The sequence below is a fragment of the Vanessa cardui genome, chromosome 25 (genome assembly GCF_905220365.1).
Source record: "Vanessa cardui chromosome 25, ilVanCard2.1, whole genome shotgun sequence".
Lineage (NCBI taxonomy): Eukaryota > Metazoa > Arthropoda > Insecta > Lepidoptera > Nymphalidae > Vanessa > Vanessa cardui.
In genome coordinates this window covers 1031072-1055746 of record NC_061147.1, presented here as the reverse complement: position 1 = coordinate 1055746, position 24675 = coordinate 1031072, and the positions used below count along the sequence as shown (strand labels likewise).

General features: G+C 33.1%; 1 protein-coding gene across 5 annotated transcripts; it reads right to left on the bottom strand.

Annotated features, from left to right (window-relative positions):
• Window positions 1–3750: 3750 nt before the first annotated feature.
• LOC124540535 lies at window positions 3751–19460 on the bottom strand. Of its 5 annotated transcripts, none has more exons than XM_047118188.1 (6): window positions 19397–19460; window positions 17021–17332; window positions 9661–9708; window positions 8058–8172; window positions 5659–5841; window positions 3751–4906 (listed from the first exon to the last, which is right to left on the bottom strand). In XM_047118188.1, the coding sequence occupies exons 2-6, from the start codon at window positions 17243–17245 to the stop codon at window positions 4530–4532; spliced, it is 948 nt and encodes a 315-aa protein (XP_046974144.1). In that variant the 5' UTR covers window positions 17246–17332; window positions 19397–19460; the 3' UTR covers window positions 3751–4529. The 5 variants fall into 5 exon arrangements, with proteins under 5 accessions (XP_046974144.1, XP_046974143.1, XP_046974145.1 ...); XM_047118187.1 differs by having other exon boundaries at window positions 19381–19446; XM_047118189.1 differs by having other exon boundaries at window positions 17030–17332; window positions 19381–19446.
• Window positions 19461–24675: the final 5215 nt, after the last annotated feature.

Below are 24675 nucleotides of genomic sequence, written 5' to 3'. Positions count from 1 at the left end.
TCGGAAGGTAGTCCACTGAGAGTAATGACCAGAGAATGTAGGTATAGAGATTCTAGGTAACTTCACGCAATTCTGGTTACCGTCAGCTTTCACACAATCTGAAGTGGTTGTATTGATATGATAGTATAGATTATCCTTCATTGCTGTTTTATAATCTGTATACAAATCTTCACCCTTACGATACATATTACTTGTGTTGTACTCCGACTTCATGTACTCTTCCTTCTTAGACTCAACAATTAATTTACGATGTGTTTCTTCAAATGAAAACCATTGCTTTTCTAAAGATTCCAGACTTGTTTCAATGTAGCTCATTGTAATTCTATCTTTTAGAGATTTCTTAAAGTTTATATAGCTTCTTTCTATTTTTTGAATAATGTCATCTTGTAATCTGATCCAGGCATCCATTTTATTTTTTCAAGAAAATTTCTTTGACAGTTAAAATTTGCTAAGATAAAATTTCTCTAGTTTCTCAAGTCCAAAATTTGTAAATTATTCTAAGTTCAGTTTTCACGTTTTTTCGAAGTCCAATATTCACAAATAATTGTAAATGTTTGAAAGATTGACTAAGACGAAATTTAAAATGGATTCCTCGGACGTCACGATAAGTCAAATTTTTCTAAGTCTCAATTCACTATGCTTGCTTGGTTGTACACTACTACTTTATTATTAGTTACTTACAGTTTGTTCTTCTATGACACAATCACATTCACTTAACTGCCATTTTTGTGTTGACACTTCATCCGGCTCGAAGGACCATGAATAAAACACCACTCGTTTCCAAGACAAAGACAGTTTATTAATTTGTATTTTCCAGTGTTATATATTTTCCTTTGACAAAGGATATCGCGATTTAGAAAATCAAACTTTTTGAACAACGACATCTATTGACAAATGTTTAAAAATTATACACAAAGTGTACATTTATTTATAAGATACAACATCAAATGATAAAGTAGCTGCTGAGATTGGACAAAGATCTTCGTACAGTGGAAGTCCAAGACATATGCACGAATATGCTCAGGATGCTTTGACGTACGTTCGCAAGTATTGACAAGGTTGTAAATGTAATAACATCGATATTCGATAGAACCGGATAAAAGAGACTATAGAAATTTAATTAAAAATTTCATCGTACCTATATAACATCGTATAAGTTTATGGGTCTGCAGCCAATACCAATCTGCAGCCTATCGAGAACATCATTGAAGAAGATGAAATAGATGATGAATATTAAATATATATTTTTTTAAGAATTTGATTAGATCTCGCATGTTTCTTTATTTGTTTTTTCATTATTTGTACATTGTTGATGATCAGTAATTAATTACAAAATTAAAAATTAAAAAAATATTTTTCTGCGATTAATGCCCAGCGAAGCGGGCTAGTAGTAGGTTATAGCTAGTTATTAAATATTATAAAACAAAGTCACTTTCCGCTGTCTGTCCTTATGCTTAGACCATTAGAATTACGCAGCAGCATTGCACCCGTGCCTAGCCGGGACTAGTCTAGCCTAGTCGCTTGTAATATCATAAAGTAATAGATGCTTCAGCTAATTTTGCAAGTATTTAGCATTCATATTACTACCCACCTGTAAACCTTTGGGTTTTACAGAAGTCCATGACAGTGGCAGATTTACCAATTGGCTATGTAGGTTGAAGCCTAGGGAGGCAGATTTAGAGGGGCGGCAAATTTAGCCCAAATTGTCTTTATCTTACAGTAATAAAAAACATTACGTCCGTAATCCGTATACTCGTCACTACATAATGGGTTGCAAAATGAATATAGTAACTGACAGAAATATCACCTAGTTTATCAATCATACTAATAACGGGAAAAAGCCGATGTAATGAGGACGATAGAAAAGAAATCATAAATTTTCAATTTCAGAATAAATTGTGATTGTGAACTAAACAAACGTATTGAATTTTAAAAGTCAGTAGGGGCGGCAAAAATCGTTTAGCCTACTAGCGGCAAATTTGTAAATCCGCCACTGGTCCATAATATTAGTAACTTTCCATCAGTTTCCATCAGTTTTAAGCCGCTTCTTAAATTTCCAGATAGTTTTCCCGTGAGTTAAAATACATAAAATTTTATTAAAGATTCCTATGTATGCCACAGCTGTATGTGCTGTGTTATATATCATAAAACAAAAAAACATTTACACGATTGCGACACACGTTTCCTAAGCACTTTCAAAGTCGTGATTACCGCTCTGCAAATCTCGGATGCTGTAATAACTTAGGTAACCATTTAAAGGTTAACCTTTCATGGCATAGTAATACACTAAACTACGAGGAAATAATATAGTTATTAATATAGGCAATAAATAAGTATGTCACACGGTTATTGCCAATGTCGTGATATGCGACCAAGGAGCAATCATAATAATGATTTATAATTATATAAAACCTTCATGATTATATTTCTTCATTGTCTTTTTTTTCAAATTTGAATTTCTTAATTGCTATTTTTGTAGAAAGGGCTTAAAACGATCGGTTTTCTTTTAAATAATTTTATAAAAAGAGATGATCATTCAATATTTATAAATAATAATGTCTTCGGTGCATTTATTATGCTTGTTCTAATTTTACAAAAATAAAACTATTGTTTTTTCAGTAAACCTGTACAGCGCCATCTCTCGACAAGTAGATTAAACACATACTTGATTATTTGCATGAGTAAAGCCAAAATACTATTTTGGGATGTAATCAAAAGCCAAACATTACAAATGACAAATTGTTCAGGAGAACCGTCGCAGGATTTCCTTCAATATTTAACATGGTTTTAGTGAATTAGAATCCTGACAGGCGATGTTCGGTTATTACTGTTGTTGACTTTGATTCTTCAATATCGATAAATATGGCCAGATCTCACATCTTATGTATTTCAAACTCAAACTCAAATAACTTTGTTCAATATACAGCATTACACTTTCTTATTGATGGTCAATTGAAACAGTACCACCGGTTCGGAAAAGAAAACACCCTGACCTGAGAAAAACCGGCGAATTAAACTCAGCGGTTTTTTTTGTCTCATATATTATATACACAATTTAATATGAAATGAAATAGCCAGGATTTGCAAAGAAAATGTCATAGTTTTATTCAGTTCAAAACTCCTCCAGCCTCCAGCACTGATTTATTAGGTGAAAAAGGAATTGCATTATGATTCTACGTGCATCAATTACGAAAATATATTTCTTCGTAAGGATTTTTTATAGTTTTCTTGTTGTTTTATTAATTAATAATGCCAGTTTCTTTTGATTAGTGGAAATATCTTGTGAAAGGTGCTCCTTTGATAATGATTACAAAACGGAGAATCATTTTATTTATTTGTATTATTACTAAATTTATTTTGAAATTTTGTTAGCCGAAAAAAAATATTTTAATGGAACTTCGAATAAGGAAAAGTAAATATTTACGGGAGCTGTAGAACATTAAATATCTAAAACTTTTTTTTCCACCTGCCAAAACAATTAACATTATTTTTTATTGGTATAAATTTTCTTTTTCGGTTTTTTGACAATTTTCGTTATATATAATGTTGTGTATTATATTTGTATAATTTGTTGTAAATATTTACATAATATTTTAAGAGTTCGCTAGCCGCGTTATTAATTGCACTTTATATTTGTTTTGATTATTTATTGTAAAAGTTTGATAAAAACAATAGACTAAATTGATTTCATCGTTAATTAACTTTAACTTTAAATGAATATTAAGGATAGATGTTGACAAAAAAACTCCATACGTCCTTATTCGATTTATTTTAAATTAAATACTAAACAAAAATACCACAGACACATAAAATAAATAACATTGTATATAGAGAAACAATTAACTTATCATTTAAACAATAAATTAATGATATTTTTTACTTTTATCTGTTATTCAACGATTATATTTAATGGTTTCAAATCGAGTTTTATTCTGTATTCGATAGTTAATGAAAGAAATATTAGAGAATAGAGATCCCTTATCAGATATAAAAATTACTCAATAAATCAAGATTATTAAAAAGACATAAACAGTATGTAGTTTCTAACAAGATATTTTACGTGTGTGTTATTTAATTATACAATACAATATGACTAGTCAATAGACAACATTTATTAAAAAAAAACTGATTACGATATAATTATTAATTCATTAATAAAGAAAAATAGTTAATATTTGGTACGCAATCTAAATGCTTTATAATAATTTAACTAAAACAATGCAATAAAATGTCTTGTCAAATTTATTTTAAAACATTAATAAAAATGAATTTAGTTTTATTTCACATAAAACTATACATAATTTCGAAAATATATTTAAAAAAAAAACATTAATTTTTAATCTTTATTCTTAACAGATAAAATATACTTAATTGAGTATCCAACATCGCTTAAAAATACAACGCATATAACAATTTTTAATGAAATATCTTAAAAAGTTTTAAAATTTTCTTTATATCGATATTATCGATATTGGTAATCCGTCCAAATAATCGATTCACAGTAAGTCTGTAAACTACGATGTGTATCATTAATAATCTGTGTAACCAGGTTTTACGTTACCAACGCCATCTAGCGACACGGGGCGGTAGTAATCTTTCATTTCGCCCCAACCTCGCGGCGCCACGTTGTAATTCGGACCGAACACGAGCGGTAAGCGCGGGCTTTTTGGCGACGCGTAGACATCATTTAACTTAGTTGGCGCCAATGGTACTTTTACTTCGATGTCCTGTATTGTTATCGTTGGCGGTGTTACGGGGAAAGGCTCCATTTTCGGTAAGTTTGATGTGTGCTTCAGAGCTGATTTCGGATATGTTTTCTGGTTCCGCAGACTTGATGGCGGACGATATGGTGTGTCGTGGTTCGCAACGGGTGACACCGGCGCGCATGAGTTGGATGTGTTGCGTCCTGGAATTATAAAAAACATAGTAGGAAAATATATTTTTTTTCTCATGTAAAAATGTCTGTTTATGAAATATTTTAAACTTTACATAGAAACTCTAGATAAACTATTTAAGTTCGGGGATAAAACAAAGTTCAATATGTAATTCCTCATTCTCGTATTTCAATAGAGACGGCAATCCTACTGAAGTCTTCCCTCGACCTCCCCCTAACACCCCGATATTTGTTTACATACTTCCTAAGACGTAGGAGTGGAACAAGGTTCCAATTCTACCAATAGCTTGTCACAATATCGAATAAATTGTGAATTTGTCGTTGCTGTTCAGTCTTTTTAAGTGATATCTTCTTATGTGTGTTACGTAACGCGTTACGACGCCTGTGTGGCTTTCCTTTCTCTTACTCAGATGCCAGCGTTAGTCAGGCTCCCCCTCAGTCACTTTCTCAAGTAATTACTTCTGTCGGAATCCACAACGATTTTGAATTCGACTAACAATCGATCCAATTGTGGTTCGGTTTAAGTTGGATCGAAATATAATTACAATAGTATCATAATAGTTATACATAAGTTAATTTGCCCTCCAGCTTTTAACTAGAGACCGCTGCATACACAAAACGAAAACATATAAAGACTACGGACGTTATTGACCAGAAAGGATATTTTCGTACAGAGCAAATGTCAATAGACTTTAGTCACCACTTACTATCAGGTAATTTTGCCAGTCTGCCTATCTAATGAACATAAAATCTTTTTCACCTACCTCGACCCTCATGCACCCACTTCACGGATCGCTTCTTCCTGTTGACGTACATGCTCTGACCCTTGCTCATGTGGTTGCTGGAGTCTGACAGGGACTTGGAGATCGCTCTTGCAAGATCCATTTGTTCCTTGACTGTGGGATGCACTCCGGGCACATAAAACGCTGATGATGCGAAGGTTTTCTCTGAAAAAAGCAAAGTAATAGTTGAAATACAGGCGCGTTAAAACTAATTGGCAATCGATATTTCATTAAAATGTGTTTTGACATATACATTTATGTATTTAATATGTATAAATTTATTAGGAAAATTTGAAGCTTAGATTTCACGACATATTTTGATCCAGGACATAAGGTATGATGGTTAAAACCCAAATATGTTATATGATAAACACAGACCCATCAGGAATATTTAGCAAAAATTTTAGCCTTTTCCTGACTATGATAGAATTGGAACACTAGTTATACCCTAATTTGATTTACCCAAAATACTAAGCACTCGTTGTCATCCGTGGCTATGCTCGCCTTCTAGCGGTTACTCGAAAAATATTGGGTTTACAACACTAGTTTGGAGTCAATGTTACTTCTTACCAAAATTCAATAAATTCGATTCAATGGCTTCGCCGTCAAAGAGCAAAAGCAAGCAGACAGACAAGATAGTTACTTTCACATTTATAATATTAGAATAGCTAAGCTGCTTACAAAACATTTGCAATGAAGCTTCCATTTTAATAAATAAAACAAACTATTAAACAAAACCATACAATAAACTATTAAAAAGTTATGAATATATTTAAAGAGAAAATTATGAAAATTGTAAACATTTATTTCACAGAATCTGATACTATCTGATATAACAACAGATTATTTAACGTAACCACAGATAAATAATCATAAACGTTCAATCTAAGCAACTTACAGACATAAATGATGATCAGCATTACTATAAATATCAAATCCCGGATGTTCTGTAAGTGCTTGCGATAAACTGCGCGATATTAAACTGAAACGGCAGCTAACGACTTCTATTTATTACAAACTGTCCTTGAAAATACGAATTTAGAGGACAAGTAATGTTATTGTCATTTGAAGCGACAATATGGCTGGCAGGTGATTAATCTTTGGTTAGATATTGCTTAGAGTTTGGCCAAAAGAAAGTACGTAATAATCACCTCGGCTTATCCCCAATTTTTCAAAGATAGATAGACAAACAAATGTCCCACTTGATGGTATGTGAAAAACACCAGGTATTGGCTCTTTTAGAAATATTAACCATTCCTTAAATGGACGGTATGTCGCCATTCTTAACAACTAAGATGATGTCTCTTGTGCTTTTCACACCTGTGGACTCGCTCTTCAAATCGGAACTCAACAGTGCTAATTTTTGCAGTTTGAAGGTAGATTATGATTGAATGTTTCCTACCCTTTAGTTTTATTTAATCTTTAGTCAAAAAAATATTACACTAATTCTCTCACATATGAAATTAATAGTCAAGGCAAAGTCAAGTTCTTATAACTAATTATTAAATTCTTCATTTGCCTTTAATTTCTCAACAACCAACCAAAACCACCTACATAATTTACATATACAAACAAGAAATATACTTGTAATTGTGCTTCTCAATCAAGTTCTCTATTAAATAATTTATAGTTGATAGAACAAGGTGTGTAGTTGGTCTCACGTGAAGGTGAGGCTGCGAGTTCAAACTATTTATATCGGCAATGCAGGCCAAAAGTCTCGCCTTGCTCTTCGCTGTTCGTGAGGCGCGTTGTGGCAATAATTGGCAGTTATTTTTAAAAGTGATCCGTGGTTTAGATTCGATTATGACCACTTGAATAGAAATATCCTATGATACATCTTACTCTCAGACTATTTTGATAAGTGTATGTAGTTGTATGTAAGCATACGTTGTTTAATAAGTGCCGCTGTAATAATAAATCTGTCTACTAAACTTATTAGTTCTAAATTGCAAATGTAACACAAAAGCAGCGATATTTCATGCTGCTCTTGTGTCATTTTAAATTATTTCACACGTACTTGTGCCATTAAAACGAAAAGGATTAGTTATTGACTTTAGAGAATTGTAGTCAAAAAGTGTTTCAGAGTGTGTAAAAGTGTTCAGTTCTCTGCACTTTTTCCAAGCGTGTAAATTTTGCCATCCCATCGGATTATATGAGGGGGGGGGGGCTTGTCGGCTACAGAGTGTTTCTATCTTTTCAATCTGTGCGTGTGTGTGTATGTGTACCTAAATGTCCTGATCAGTTGACTAGTCTTTCTCGGCCTTTCTGGTTAAGAATGGCCTCTGTGATCGTATTCAATCAGGACTACATCACGATCATCATCATTATCATCGTCATCAAGTGGAGTATTTTATTAAGATAAAGAGATAACATGAACTTACCAAACTTGCGATCTTTCTTAATGCAGTGCTCCTCAGCGTCCGGAGCGGGTGTGAAGATCTTATTCAAATCGACTTCCTTGTCACCGACGATGATCGGCTTTGTCTCCAAATCTTCCTGTGATTCAGATCCATATTGAAGTGGGTGTTTCAATTTGAGGATGATAAAAATATGAGAGATGATAAAAATGGGACAAGAATTCCCAATCAATAGCCTCCCTGAAATATTAAAGGAGGACCGGGACCTATTTGGATATTAAATAATCCAAAAGGTTTTAACAAGTCTCCACTTAATTTATTCGTCTCATTGCAATGTAAGAAAAGATTACAATATCATTGATAGTTCAGGGAGGTGAGACACAGACAAGTTTGAGAATCCCTGATGTACAGTTAGGTATTTTTTAATGTGCAGAGGCTTTCACGTAATGTGATTTTGGCCTCCAGCTAATAGATATTGATCCTTAATGAACGACATTTATCTGACAAGAATAATTACAATGAATTATGAAGCAATTCCAACAACAAGAACAGGAGGCAATTCTACTAAATTATATCAGTTATGATGCGTTTTAGATTGTATTCCAATCCAATTTGGACAATTTCTCACAAACATTGACCTTTAATTGTAATGAGGGATAATTCTTCTTATCTATGTCGGTTATGATCCCGATTATAGTTCGATCTATCTTTTTTTTATGGTATATTGGCGGACGAGCATATGGGCCACCTGATGGTAAGTGGTCACCATCACCCATATACAATGACGCTGTAAGAAATATTAACTATTCCTTACATCGTCAATGTACCACCAACCTTGGGAACTAAGATGTTATGTCATTTGTGCCTGTAGTTACACTGGCTCACTCACCCTTCAAACCGGAACACAACTATACTGAATACTGTTATTTGGCGGTAGAATAACTGATGAGTGGGTGGTACCTACCCAGACGGGCTTGCACAAAGCCCTACCACCAAGTAAAATATATCTTTGATTGAACTGCAACTGGATGGTTGCATTTGTAGAATAGGTCATAGGTTCGACTAAACAACGATTTTGATTTTTAGTAAAATTTGAGCCATATTGGGAAATATTCTGGACCAAAATTTTCGAAACTCACCTCACGATACCTTGATTTGTCAGAATATGATATGCAACAGTGACTTTAATATTTATATAATGTATGTGTCAAAATTGCGTGTGACTGTAAATTAGTCAACATTTCACGAGTGAGATACGAAGTGAATTCTTACAGAAACGCATTATATGCATCGTGAAAATATATACATGATAAACAAAGCTATACTTCTATATACAAATACTTTCATATATTTACATAAAAGTTATAATTGAATATGTATTAGTTAGTGAATTCAAAATAGCGAATAATAAAGCGCATTGTGTCGTTAAAATATTTAAAAGTCAACGTAAAAATGATTTATATTTAGTGATTGTTATAAACACCAGAAGCTATGGCAATGTTAAATATAATATAAACTTACACAATGTTATACAAATATAAATAATTAACAATGTAATATGTTTTATTGACTATTTGTGATATTTACAGTCGACGTCACTAATGACTAATCAAAGATTGGCTCTTACAGCTAGTTCCGGAAGTAAGGTTTCACTGCTGGGTATGTCCACATCGTTCTGTTGGATATTTATATAACTATTACATATATTATATATGTTAAATTATCAATTTTGTTTACATAGCGAACAACTTGAAATATTATGCCGCTTTCATTTAAAAATAAGCGAAGATATGAAGATCATAGCATCAAACCAACAGTTTTATTTATTGTTAAATGTTTGTAATGGCATACTAATGCCAGTAGGCGGACTAGCAAATGCTCATAGATATTTCACTTTGTCCTACAAAACCAAAAGGCGTTTAGAACTGAGATGTTACGTCCTTACGACTGTTGCTAGTCAGTATTTACTCAACAATAAAATCAAAACACAACAGTACTAGAATATATGATGATATGATGGTGGCTTGACAAACTGCTATGACCCTGTACATGTATAAATAAAGTAAATAACAACCAATTATTAAGCAAAGACCGTATTCCAATGAGGTTTTATTAAACAGATATATTATTAAATCGCAAAAAGTGAAGACTAGAAAACGTCCTAATTGGGACGTTTGCCTTTAGTCGTTTTACGTAGTAATACGTTATAATACATCATAATTACGTAGTAATACGTTTTGCGTAATTAAAACATCAAGTTATCCTTTTTACTTATTGTTTTTATCAAGCTATCCTTTTTACTTTTAACGAAATGTAAAAATAAACTAAAATAAACGGTCCCCGGCGCGGCACACTTTTTTCAGCTGTTTAGTATGGATATAACATATCTGTTTATTAGAATATCATTGCCGTATTCTAAAGGTTCTGAGTTATTCTGATACAAGAAAGTTTCCTCGCGATGTTTCCATTCGCCAAACGATTTATGGTTTGAAATATAATAACAACATATATCTATAAAAATATAAACGTTATAGTTATCGCCCTCGACACCAGGTCTTAGGTATAAAATAGCCCATATCTTGTCTTGAAGGTCAAGCTTGCTTCGTACTAATTTACATCAAAATCGTTTCAGTTGCTCGTGAAAGAGTAACAGATAGATAGATTTCATTCCGTTTTTATTACATTAATGTAGATTAAAAGCCATTAATCAAAATTATTTAGGTGTTTGTAAACAGAAGTGTAATAAATTTTACTAAATATTTATTTACAAGTGTCGAAATTATATTAAATACGTATTCAAATTGAAATCCGCACATTAGAGAATAAAATGTTTTATTTCATTAAATTACATTAAACTTATTTGGGAATCTTACCATCCCGTGCACTATAGGATTCGTGATGAGGACTGGATAGCTAAAATCTATATTAAGTAAGTAATCTTCGAAAGCGTTGTTCTCATTTTAGGGCTCGGTTCTCAGATGTTAAGCATAAAAAGAGCCAACCAATAGCCCAGTGGTTTCATTCCATTCTGCCACATGTAATTCCACCAACTCAAAGGGAGAGGAGGATTTAGGGCAGCAATGGGAAATTTACAAGTTGTTACTATATTATTACTATTATTAAGCATAAAAACGTAGCCTATTTCCTTGCTGGGAGATTAAGATTGTCACACCGATTTTTATCAAAATCGATTCAGTAGTGGTCAAGAATGAATGAATTTTGAAATATATTTAACAATCGTATTTAAACCGACAATATAAATATAGTTTTATATAAAAATCTTGGATGTGCGGTCACACGTTAGAAATGGGTTGCATAGCGACAAATCATAGAGTTTGTTTGACGATGTTTTTGGCGCATTTCCAGCGGTCTGTGCCTTGCTCTGCCATTTTAATTTATGAATAAAAAACTAAGATTTTTTATTTAAGTCGTGGTCGTATACTATGAAACTTTCTTTGATCGCCTTTGACATGAAACACGGAATAATAGGAAGTGCCTTAAAATAATTTATTAATTATAAATACCTACTCAGAAAATTAAGATAATACTTCTTTTAATTTTCTGATCTGCATCTATTTCGAACATATATTTATTCTTTTAATTAGAGAAACAAATATTTATAAATATTTTCGATACCCATAGCGCAGATGTATGTTTGTCCATCTATATCTCTTTTAAAATTCAAATAATAGGTTTTGTTGCAATATAAAAAAATATATATTTCCATTGCATGTCTTCGTCCCAAAGGTGGGCAAAACCTCTTTACATTTTGAGGAGACGGCTTGGAGCTTATTCTAATTCGCTGTTGCAATACTTGTTGAGAAGTTATCCTGGCACGTGCACGTCTGATATTATTTTTTTCACACAAATTCCTACTTTTTACTAACTAGTCAATTAAGCACAACCTAATTAATATGTTTATGTAAATTAACTATCAAAATATCCTGAACTGAAGTATAAGACGACACATTATAAATGTAACATCGACAAAATTAAAATAAAGTACAATCTTCAATTTGTGTAGAAATTATTAGGTTTGCGTAAAGATCATTGTCATTAAAAATAAATAAACATTGATGATTTTGAAGTCGCTTTGTTCGGATCGGTTTTACGAATTTTGTCGATGCTACATCATAACTACACAGTATAAAACAAAGTCGCTTTCTCTGTCCCTATATCCCTATGTATGTTTCAATCTTTAAAATTACGCAACGGATTTTGATGCGCTTTTTTTAATAGATAGAGTGATTCGGCAAGGTTTTTATATACATATAATACATGGATATTTTAATAAAGAAACACTGTTCCTTTTAGAAGTTTATAATGTAAAATTCTGTAGTATATTTAGTATAAGTATTGTACCCGTGCGAAGCCGGCCTGTAGCTAGTCTGTAACATCTATAAGTTATGTTGTACTATATATAACTTTATAAACTAGTTGAATCAAAGCTTGTAATTAAACCATCCGTCAATGTAATCCCTCATTATCACGGAGACGCGTTACAGAGCCAAGCAGCCGTGTGATAATCTGATGATGTTTATATTAAAATTTAATTAATTTACATATAACATTCTAACCTAAATAATGGACGACATTTTTTATTAAATATAGACGGTCAGTGACTCTATCCACAGAGTATCTAATCTAAAATTATTTACATATTTTACAATACTTTAAATGAACAGTAAATCACTCTGCCAAAAAGTAAAAGCATTTTATTATTATGATCGCTCTTAAATCAGTCGAGTTAAATGTACTCCACGTCGACTAATAAATTTTTATTTTATGATAAAGTTGGACGGGCAAACTTGCCATTTGATGGTAAGTGGTCACCACTGCCCGTACACATTAGCGCTCTAAGTAAGATGAACCTCACTATTCATCGCCAATGCGTAAACATCCTTGGGAATTATGTTACACTGGCTCACTATTAAGCATCGGCATTTGGCGGTTAAATATCTGATGAGTGGGTGGTTACTACCCAGACGGGTTTGCAAAGTCTACTAAGTATGATATGTAAGTATGATATGATATAACAACAGCCTGTAAATCATAGCTGAGCTAAGGCCTCCTATCCCTTAGAGGAGAAGGTTTGGAACATATTCCACCACGTTGTTCCAATGCGAGTTGGTGTGTATTACATTTGACAGAATCTCTATGAAATTAGACACATGTGGGTTACGTCAAGATTTCACCGCCAAGCACGAGATTAATTATAAGCACAAATTAAGCACATGAATATTCAATGGTGCTTGCCTGGGTTTGACCCTGCAATCATAGGTTAAGATGCACGCGTTCTAACCACTGGGCCATCTCTGCTTCAGTTCGTTCTTGATTCGCGACAACGTGACACGCGTAAAGACATATCTACACATGTCACGTATCGAGATTGAGAAACAACTGAGGTCACGTAAACGTACGTTGAGTAAAACACGGAGTATTGACCTGTGTCGGTAGAATGACTGAGGAACGAGTGACAGACAAGCCTACATATGAACAGAAATGCAAATGGACGCGACCGTTTAGTTAACAAAACCGGACTTAATGTGATTCCAAATGTATATAGCTATTTATTATTTTAACTTAATTGTGTATTTTTATTGAGGTTTTTAATAATTCTATTTAGATTTTAACAATTATTTTTTATTTTCATATGTGATTTTATTTTAGTATTGTTTTTGGTTTATCCGTATTTTCAGCTTACACTGTGGCATTCAACAAGTATACTTGTTTTATTTAATTTTAAAAATGTGTGCTGAGCTGAGCATTCTCTTATATCTTGTAAGGGAATTTTAAAAGAATTTTTAGCATCTTCAAGTATGTGCCTTTGCTTTTTTACAGCAACAATTAAAAATAATACTGTCCTGACATCTGTCATTTCTATAACATGACGTTAGGAACGCCTATTCAGCTTGCTAGTTAAATCGCAGTGGCGACTTACAAAAACACTTATAACATATAAAACATAATCTATAAATACTGATCACTTTGAATTTTTTATTATTTTAAAACAGCACGCGTTGGCGTGATGCGGTTCAATGCCCAAGCGAGGAATGAGGACGGCACTGCTAGGTCGAATTCGTTGTATGCTTTCAAGTCAATCAAAACAATCGTTGAATGAGGAATGAGCGACTAGTAATTTCTAAAGCGCGTGTACAATCACCGAACGATTATTATATTTTGAGACCGATGTTCCAATGTAGATACTTCATATAACATGCGAAGTTCGGTCAAGTATTTAGGTTTTTATCGGTTTGGATATTCAGAGCCGTCTCAAGTTGTCCCGGGCCCCTTGGGATAAATTTAGGGCCCTTTTGGAAGATATTTCCTACCATGTTCTGGTTTACTTAGAGTCAGGATTTAAGTATAGTTTTGAATGAACGCTACGGTAATTGTCGTAAATTCGCAAGAATCTGATTGTACAATTTTATGGCTGTAGTATATCTATTACTATCATGAAGAGCACGTCTTTCTTTCTTTTATAGCTTTCTACATTTAATATCGACTTTCGTCACAAGCCTTTGTCAAATATGTTTGTTATTCATTACAAATATGGCCATTTCGAAAATATACATAACAGTCAACATGAGCACAAACGTGTTAAAGAAATTATTGGTTCTTCGGGGCCCTCTAGGATAAGGGCCCCGGGCACATGCCCCATGTGCCTGTATATATATCGTCTTATTTTAATAAAAAGCTACATATATTAATTTGTAATAAATATAGTAAACTATAGATTTTATAACAGTTTGTCGCAGTGGTTAAATATGTTAATCTTAGCCCATACTTGTTCAAATCCATAATCAAACGTATTACCGTCTTTATTTATTAAATTTGCATAAAACCTGAAGATGTTCGAAGTAATTCTATCCCGCGTTGACACAATAATGTTTATGTTGTACACACCTTAACCAGTTTCTTGTTTATTTTAATTTAATTTAACATGTTAATAAAGACAAATAAAATTATCGAATTTTATAATATTACACAAAACTGTCTGTGAACATTATGAAGACTATATTATTTTAGCGACTGCTCCTATATGCATACTACAATATTCAATAGTTAATTCAATACAATACTTGTAATGCAATCTTTAAGATATTTATATAATACAGGTGTTGATAAAATGACAATAAAAACCACAAAAATCATTATTAAAGTAATTGTATATTGTGCCCATTTGATATTATATAATTAAACTAAAATAACCTAAAAAATTATGTATGTATCAATATAAATGTTATGAATACTAAAGTTATTCTGTCTGTTATGCTTGTATCTCTAGTGTGGACGTACGTTTTTTTATCCTCACTTTTGAAGCATTTTCGTTACAAATAGATTTTCATACTGACTTACGCGGTTTTATAATAAAATTCTACAGACATTTTTAACTTTGCCGTTTCGTAAATTCAAATTGTTTGTAAAAAATAAATTGGTAAAAAGAGCATAGATGCGTGGATGATAAAATACCTGTTGACTTCTACGCAGGATATATTAATTTAAATAATTGTATTAAAAAACATGACTTTGTTTTTTTTAAATGTTGTAAAAGAGTAACTACTGAGTTTCATGCCGGTTCTTCTCGGTGGAATCTACTTTCCGAACCGATGGTAGCTTCACTTAATTGTAAAATGACGATTCAAAGGTGCTTGTAAAAGCCTACTTGAATAAAGTTTATTTTGATTATGATTTATACAAATAAATAATATAAAATGTCAATCCAATAAGATTCAATTCTACATATACTTTTGAAAAAAAAAATACCTATCTCTAGATTAAGAAATCGAGAATGTGACCAGACGCATCAGCAGTACGAGTGACCAACGTTTTTTTTACATTTTCTACGCTTCGGAGCTATTTCGATCTAATATGTCTCAGTATGAGGAAGCAGACGCGGCCTATTAACCAAAGTTTGTAACTTTTTGACTTTTCGCCAAGTTGGATGAATTTTCGTAAACGTTGACATATCTGGCGGACGCTTCGGAAACTAAATTGTTTTCTTGTGAGCTATGTGGTGACAGTCAGTCGAGGAGACTTTAAAATCCATTAATTATGACATAGAATATAGTTTAGAACCATGAAGCCCTATGTTCATCAGTTTATGAAATTAGCAACACCCACTTTGCCCGATACTAAATATACTACAGAATTTTTGTCGTTTATTTGCTATATCTAACATGTATTATATACAAAAACTTCCTCTCGAAACCTTCTATCTATTTAAAATAATCGCATCAAAATCCGTTGCGTAATTTTAAAGATCTAAGCATACATAGACAGATGCAGTAAGCGACTTTGTTTTATGCTGTTGATGATATTGTGTAGCAGAAATTGCTCTAATATTTTGTATCAATTCTTTATTCGACGCAATACAAGCAATTTACGAAACGATACCAATTAAAATATTCCAATTTCCTAATGAATGTCATTAAGGTAGAAGTTAAAATCTCATAATGTGCTTATACTATATTAGTGTATGATAAAATATACATTAAATAGTTGCCAGACGAGATTTGTCATCAATCTGCCCACATCGAAAGTATAACAACAATTGTTAGACCTGAATGCGTTCAAGGAACAATCTATTTCCACAACTCCTGGAGTCGAGCCAGGAACATTAAATACAGTCGCAATAAATGTGATGGATACTAAATAATTAATACTAAGTTTAATTATAACACTAACAAAAGTTTTACGTCTGTTATGTCCCAAACATACATACGCTTTTAAATATAATTTATTACCATTAATAATTATGTCATCTCCAAAGTTTGACTTCATATTTGATTTCATATATTAATTCCAGTGCTATCAAACGAGTTAGTAAACCATTAATCTAGCTACAATATATAAATAATAATAATACTTAAATAACATAAATATATAACATCAAACTCATATATACCGAATAAAATGGAACCCAATGCATCTCCTTGCGGTACACCAGTTAGAAGCTTAGGTCTAAAAGGAAAGATGTAACTTACCCAACTTACAGGGAACAATTTATAGCTGAGGTTCGTTAGGAACTCTTTTTTTTTAGGGTCAAACATATCTGACGGTTTGAAGCCTCGTTTCGTGATGAGGGAACTGTTGACGCTAGAGGAACTTTTGACGTCGTCAAAGCTGTCCCTGTGGACGACCCGGTCGTTGATCTTGTGTATACTGGACATTTTGTTCGATGAATATTGACTCTCGCTAATCGTCATCATTGTTGATTCTTCGTCTCTCTCTCCCACGGTATGTTCAATATCACTGTTTCACTCCGACTAATTAATTCGTTTTTTTGTCGTTTATCACTGCAATTGTAACGAGAACATTGACGTCAAAGGCCGGTAAATTTAAAAAGATATGACTAATGTTTTGTGTGTTAGAAGCGCGAAGGAGACGTTACTTTTTAAAAAAAACAATACTTGTCAAGATATTTGAACATTATTTTACGTGTTTAAATATATTTTTTCGTTACCAGAACGAGATTAAGTAGAATTATTTTAAATTTGCAAATTCTCAGCTTTACTTTTTTTTTATTTCTTTTATTTCACAGAATTATAGCTTTTATGCTTTAAGCAATAAAGACGTGTATTGTTTTCGTATCGTTTGCGCTGAAAATAACTAAAAATCTGTTACCGGGCAAAGTCTACGCGTTTTGTTTACGAAATGAGCAATGATGCTTTTAGTTTTTACATTTCCCCGTAACTGTTACAAAAGTAGGTTCTCTTAACCTTAATAATAGGTTTAACCTAAATGTACGATCGACGATTGATTGAAGAAAATTTTTGAATTTTGTTAAAACTCAGATATGTAAATTGAGAACAAGTTCGTTTTGACATTTTTAATTTATTATTCTACGATGTCATTAAACTCTGCCTGTCAAAATTAACTGTATATATTTTTTACACTATACATATTTAATAAAGTCTACAAATATTTGGAATATATCGTTCCGAGTATAAAATATTTATCATTAAAATAACAGAAGCGTAAAATAAATAGATTATAATTAATTTTAAATATATGCAACTTACAACACGTGGCAAAACCTTTCTGTGAACCTTTCAAGCAAACGTTATCTGTATAAACATTAGAAAAAACAATTCGATTTCGAAATATTCGTCTCAACGTATCTACATTAATTTATTTTTCATAATAGTTTGACTTTAAATAAAAAAATTAAGGCTCATATCAAAAATACACTGATAAATCAGGCACGTAACTCAATACAATACTTTATTATACTTCATAAAAGGCTTGGTTTAGTATTAATTGATTTGTAAGCAAAAAAAAGTAATTGTACTTAACTGACGCATTCTATTATTAAAATAGTGGAAAAGAGTTACTAATGAGTTTCTCAGAGAATCTACTTTCCGAACCGAAGGCAGCTTTACATTTAACACACCAACCTATATTGGCGATATTGCTTTTGATATTGATTTCGATTTGCTGGACCTACTTGAATAAGTAATAGTTTGGTTTTGATTTTGCAAGTAACCTTAAAATGCAGACATTTTAAAATTAAACTAACAAACTACAGAATATATTATTAAAACCGTTCAATAAATCTATTTGCGCGTTACAAACATATTAACATTTTTGAAGTAGATTTATAGTGAACACATTTCCGATGAGATGTTCTATTAAAATCACTTGTTACATTCAAAATATATTTAGTGTAGAGCAGTTAAAGTCTGCTCGGATTTTGATTTCGCGAACTCGGTTTTATCGTCGACGTTATGATCTATAAAATGTTTAATTTACAATTCTACCAACGTGCTATACGATAAATAAATGGGGTCATGCATATTGACTGCATATTTCGACGAAAAATATGTTTATATATAAAATACTAGCAATCGCACGCAGTTTTATGTGTTAAAATGTCATATAAGTCTAAGTCCTTTCTTGGAGTTCAAATTTGCTTTAATTTCATCAAATTCGGTTCAGCGGTTTGGTCGTGAAAAAGCGACAGATAGACAGACAGTGCTACTTTTATATTTATAATATAAATATGAATTAATTAATATAGATTGCTATTCAAATTGGATTGAATAATCGAAATTAGATACGATATAAAGATATATACTCAACTGCCCGACCTCTTGTATGAGTGTTATGAGCCGATGGCAATACCACCAGGTATTATAATACACACAATAATTTACATCAAAATCAGTCCAGCCGTTTTAAAGGATTTCAGTGACACACTGGATTATTTATTAAAATAAAAATAAATTTTATTAAAATTTTCTTCAAATGCTTTTTTTTTTAATTATATTTTTTATTATAAATTAAACGCATAATGATAACGTCTCCCTCGCGCACATAACCTCAAAGGCAAACAATAACACACCGGACACAACACGCACCGCACTTATTGGGGCCACTTGTTGTTATCTCTGCGAAGTTTTCTGACGGACTAATACGTCTGAAACGATGTTGCATAACCCGTAGAAAAGCTCCGTTTGGCTTAGGGTGACCATCAATTACGATTCTCAGATACATATTAGTATTTTTTTTCTTATTAGGAATTTTGGGGATGAAATTACTTAAAAAACAGTATTCTGTCTTATTATAATTCATTTACAAGGTCGAATTATATTAGAAATTGTTTTGTTGGAATGTTTGAGTCGCAAGCTAAGATAATTTTGTCCATGACGTCGTTAATATAAAACTTTTTATCTAACTATTAAAGATCACCTCGGAAAATTTAGTACTTTGTATTTAAATAGATACGATATCATCTCTTCGTGGGCGAGATGATCACTGTCGTCGCTCGTTTTATCAAACTTTAAAATATAATTATCATGATAGAAAATGTTATATTTTAAGGTGTTTAGCTTTTTATGCTCTTTAATGGAATGTTGTTGCAGTCTCGACAAAATCTTTATTGAAATAATGAAGCTTTCTGATGTACGAAAATTTTGTCGTAAAAAATGGTAATTTACAAAATAATACAGAGGTATTGCATTACTACGCAGTAGCTAATAATAATAAAGATTATATCTGTAAATAAAATTATACTCTAACTTGTAAATTTTCTTACTTGGTGGTGCTTTGAACAATCCCGACTAGGTAGAAGTCACCTGCTCATCACATATTCCGATCGCAATATTTTCACGTTTCATTTTAAAGGGTAAGCGAGGCTGTGTATAAGCAACACAAGTACAAGGGACAAAACTATTTATTTCTTAAGATTACTAGGGTATTGACGATTTATTTTTGTATTTATTTGAATAGGCACACTTACAACATACATGGTTAATATTTCGTACAATACCATGTCTGTTTTGTTTCAGGTTGTGGTGAACACTCATAATAAGTTGGTTCATATGTCTGCCAATTTTGAAACTAAGAAACTGTCAGACTCATCAGAATCGATGGTCACAGTAGGCGGCCGCGCGCAGTGCCAACGTCTAATTTGGTCTGAGCGCTGCCGACTACGCTGTTTCACCATCGGACGAAGCTAACATTCATATTTACAATTTTATACAAAATTTAACATTGTTCATGATTTCATTATTGTGAATTTAGTTAAAATTTACTGTGAAGATACATTTTAATTCGTCACTAACTGACGAATATAAGTTTAGAAATATCGCAATCGTATTGCGGAAATACATTTAAAATACCAACTAACAACTAAACTATATAAATTAGCTAATTTTAAGTGTAAGTTAAATAGGTTTTATTTAAGAGTTTTATTTTTTTGTTGTTGCAAATGTTAATTTTGTTTATGATTAATTATTTACATTTAGTTAAAAGCTCACGCAAAATGAGCTACCGACTTCGATGACTACGATAGCTATATGTAGCTAGGCTAGTCATTTTATTATACATACTGTGTAAATAAGACATAAACACGTGTTTTCCATGAATAGTATGTTAGTAGTTGCAGTTAGTAGTTTTTTGAAATATTAATTGTTATTTTAATTCATTAGAGTTAAAATAGATCGGTAAAATCTTTTTAGTATTTCTGTTTTTTTTTTTTGTTTAATTTAATAACAAACAATTATGGACCTAAAATCTGGGAAGGAACTGACTTTTAAAACAAAGCGAAAGCTATTTTGAAAATCGGGGCTGGTTAAAATGTAAACAAAACTTGTCAGTAAAAATATATAAGAATAATTAAACGATCAGTTTGTCTTTTATAAGGGGCTCCACCTCAAAGTCGTGTACACTTTATACTTTACGAGAAGTGTAAACGATTCCTTACGCCGTCAATGCACTCTCAAACATACGATCTAAGATATTATATCTGGCTTGCTCATAATCACGCTGGCTCTCTCAAACCGAAACACACGTCAGAATATTATTGTGCTACATTTAGCGTATTCCACCAAACTCAATTGGAACAGCATGGTGGAATATGTTTCAAACCCTCTCCTTAATGGAAAAGGAGGCCTTATCTCAGCAGTGGGAAATTTACAGGCTGTTGGCTGTTGGGAAAATTACTTTACTTTAATTTTACATTTAGCGTTATCATCATCATCATAGGACCTTTTTTGTCCACTGCTGGACATAGGTCTCTCCATGTGCACGCCACTGTGGTCTTTCTCCGGCTACTCGCATCCAGCTCCTGCCTGCCGCCTTGCGTAAATCGTCACTCCACCGTGCCTGAGGACGTTACACTACGTTTGCCGAGACGCGGTCTACACTCTGGAACACGTTTTCCCCAACGTTATATGTAACTCGGTTTAAACCGAGTGGTAACCGAGAAACATCTGCCCAAAGGTCTATCAAGTAAACGTTACGGGTGCTATATGTCAAATGAGTCGAGATGGCCCAGTGGTTAGAACGCGTGCATCTTAACCGATGATTGCGGGTTCAAACCCAGGCAAGCACCGCTGTTTCATGTGCTTAATTTGTCTTTATAATTCATCTCATGCTCAGCGGTGAAGGAAAACATCGTGAGGAAACCTGCATGTGACACATTTCATAGAAATTCTGCCACATGTGCATTCCAATTTCCACCAACCCGCATTAGAACAGCGTGGTGGAATATGATCCAAAACCTTCTCCTCAAAGGGAGAGGAGGCCTTTAGCCCAGCAGTGGGAATTTACAGGCTGTTGTTCTAGTTGTTCTGTGCTATATGTAAAATGTCGATTAGTATTCACAGTTTTTATTGTACCGTCTTAAAAAAGGGCAATGAGTCATTACCTATACAGCTGTCGAATTCAGCCTCGAATTGCTCGCTAAATATTTCATTCACGTAGAAGCTATCTCTTTAAACATAGTCGTATATTGAGATCATCACTGATATTTCTTGTGCATCGATGATTTTCTTTGTTTACATTTTTTGATGTTAAGAATATATATCTCATCTCAAAAAGTAAAAAACATTGTCTTTGATTAGTGTTTTGACAATATGTTAACCGCTGAACCGATTTTGATGAAATTTGCTATTGATGTTGTTTGAGTTCCGGGGAACGAAAAAGCTTTTTTTAATTTACTCTTCGAAAGGGTAAATTAGTGGTTAGAACGCGTGCATCTTAACCGATGATTTCGGGTTCGAGCCCAGGCAAGCACCACTATATTATATATGTGCTTAATTTGTGTTTATAATTCATCTCGTGCTCGGCGGTGTAGGAATACATAGTGAGGTAACCTGCATGGCATTTCATTGAAATTCTGCCACATGTGCATTCCACCAACTCGCATTGGAACAGCGTGGTGAAATATGTTCCAAACCCTCCTTAATGGGAGAGGAGACCTAAGCCCAGCAGTGGGAAATTTACAGGACTGTTACTGTTAGGGTAAAATGTCATCATCTTGATGTCCGAAAATCCACAACAGCGCGATTTCTTAGACATTTTCTGCCTCGCACAACCACTTTGTGGAACCAGCTTTCGCCGGCGGTTTTTCCGAACCGATACGACATGGGAACCTTCAAGAAAAGAGCCTACTCCTTTCTCAAAGGCCGGCAACGCACCTGCAAGCCCCCTGGTGTTGCAGATGTCCATGGGCGGTGGTAGTCACTTTCCATCAGGTGAGCCTCCTGCTCGTTTGCCACCTATCACATAAAAAAAAAATGTCGGTTTGTGTAATCTATGTAAGGTTTTGTAGGTTTCGGTAAAGTCACAAGTTCAGCTAGTTAAATATAATATGTATATACTCATAATTATGCAATTATTTTTATCAGCTCAATGTGTGCCAACTAACTCATGTTGGAGCAGCGTAGGGAATTGAACCCTCTTTCTGAAAAATGAGGTCTTCTCCTAGAACCAAGACAGTTACGAAATATTACTCTACTTATAGTTCTGTATATTACACTCAATATATGTATAGTTATAGTTAGTTTTTCAAGATTACCGGTGAGAAGTTTAATTTTAAAGAATAACTAAGTTTTTTTAACAAGTAATAATAATACATTCATTTTAAAGTACATATATACTCTTGATGACGATGAATTAATAATGATCAGGTAAACTCGAAAAGACAATAACACAAAGCGGTGTCGCAAACCGTGAATCACGACTTTCTCTGTCAGTTGTGTTTGCGGAGTAATTAGGTATACACAAGGTTAAGGCATGGTTCACTTTCTTATTGTTTTCCAAAACAGTACATTACAGCGGTAGTGTTCGTAAAACAATGTGTATACGAGATGGCCACTTTACCTACATACCGAGACGCAATGACCCGTGGCAACACGCAAATCTTAACTAAAGCCTTTGGGTTCAGATTACGGATTTATTGACGCTTAACGTATGTTTTTAATTTATTGTTTAAATACTATTTATTGTAAGGAAGGTCTTGAACATGGGTTTGGACGGATATAGATGATTGATTGTGTGAAAGAATATATGGTTAAAAAGGATTTTACTTGTGACGTCCGACAGAGATGTATGGAAGGAGAAGACATGCTGCAACAACAACAACAACAGCCTGCTGAACTAAAGGCCTCCTCTCCCTTTAAGGAGAAGGTTTGGAACATATTCCACCACGCTGTTCTAATGCGAGTTGGTGGAATACACATGTGCCAGAATTTCTATGAAATTTGTCACATGCAGGTTTCCTGATGTTTTCCTTCACCGCTGAGCACGAGATGAATTATAAAGACAAATTAAGCACATGGATCAGCGGAGCTTGCGTGGGTTTGAACCCGCAATCATCGGTTAAGATGCACGCGTTCTAACCACTGGGTCATCTCTGCTCATCAATGACAAGACATGCTGCACCGACTCCAAATAAAATTGGGATAAGGGCAGGAGGATGATGACAATGATGCTGAAATACTATTTACACTGTGAATTGATTATTACTATAGAGTCCTCCAGCATAGAGCCTACTCTGACATAGACTTTTGGTGTCAAAGACAAAGAAACCTAGGCATAGACAATTGTACTACTTTTTACTAATTGTTGTTTTAAAATAAATCGTCCTGTTTAACAACAATACAATTAAAACGTTCAGATCTAAATGTGTCAGATGAGAATATACCACATGGATTGCATATACCTGAGCCTGGTAAGTCCTTACCAGGCTCAGGTATACTAACTAAGGAAGGAAGGAGGTAAGGAAGCCTTAGTTTTGGTTGTGGAACATAGGTGAGACACCCTAGAAGATTAACGAAAAAGGTTTGTATAATTTATTAATTTGTACAAAATGGCTATACTAAGACGTTTTGTGTAAAAAGAATTTTTAAAG

Bases quoted from the DNA above. Each gene is read 5' to 3' on its own strand.
- LOC124540535 (XM_047118188.1), bottom strand. From the start codon at position 17,245: ATGATGACGATTAGCGAGAGTCAATATTCATCGAACAAAATGTCCAGT. The intron at 9,709-17,020 runs GTAAGTTACATC...AATATCCAACAG, and splicing joins AATTGTTCCCTGTAAGTTGG to AACGATGTGGACATACCCAG. The intron at 4,907-5,658 runs GTAGGTGAAAAA...TTATAATTCCAG, and splicing joins GTGGGTGCATGAGGGTCGAG to GACGCAACACATCCAACTCA.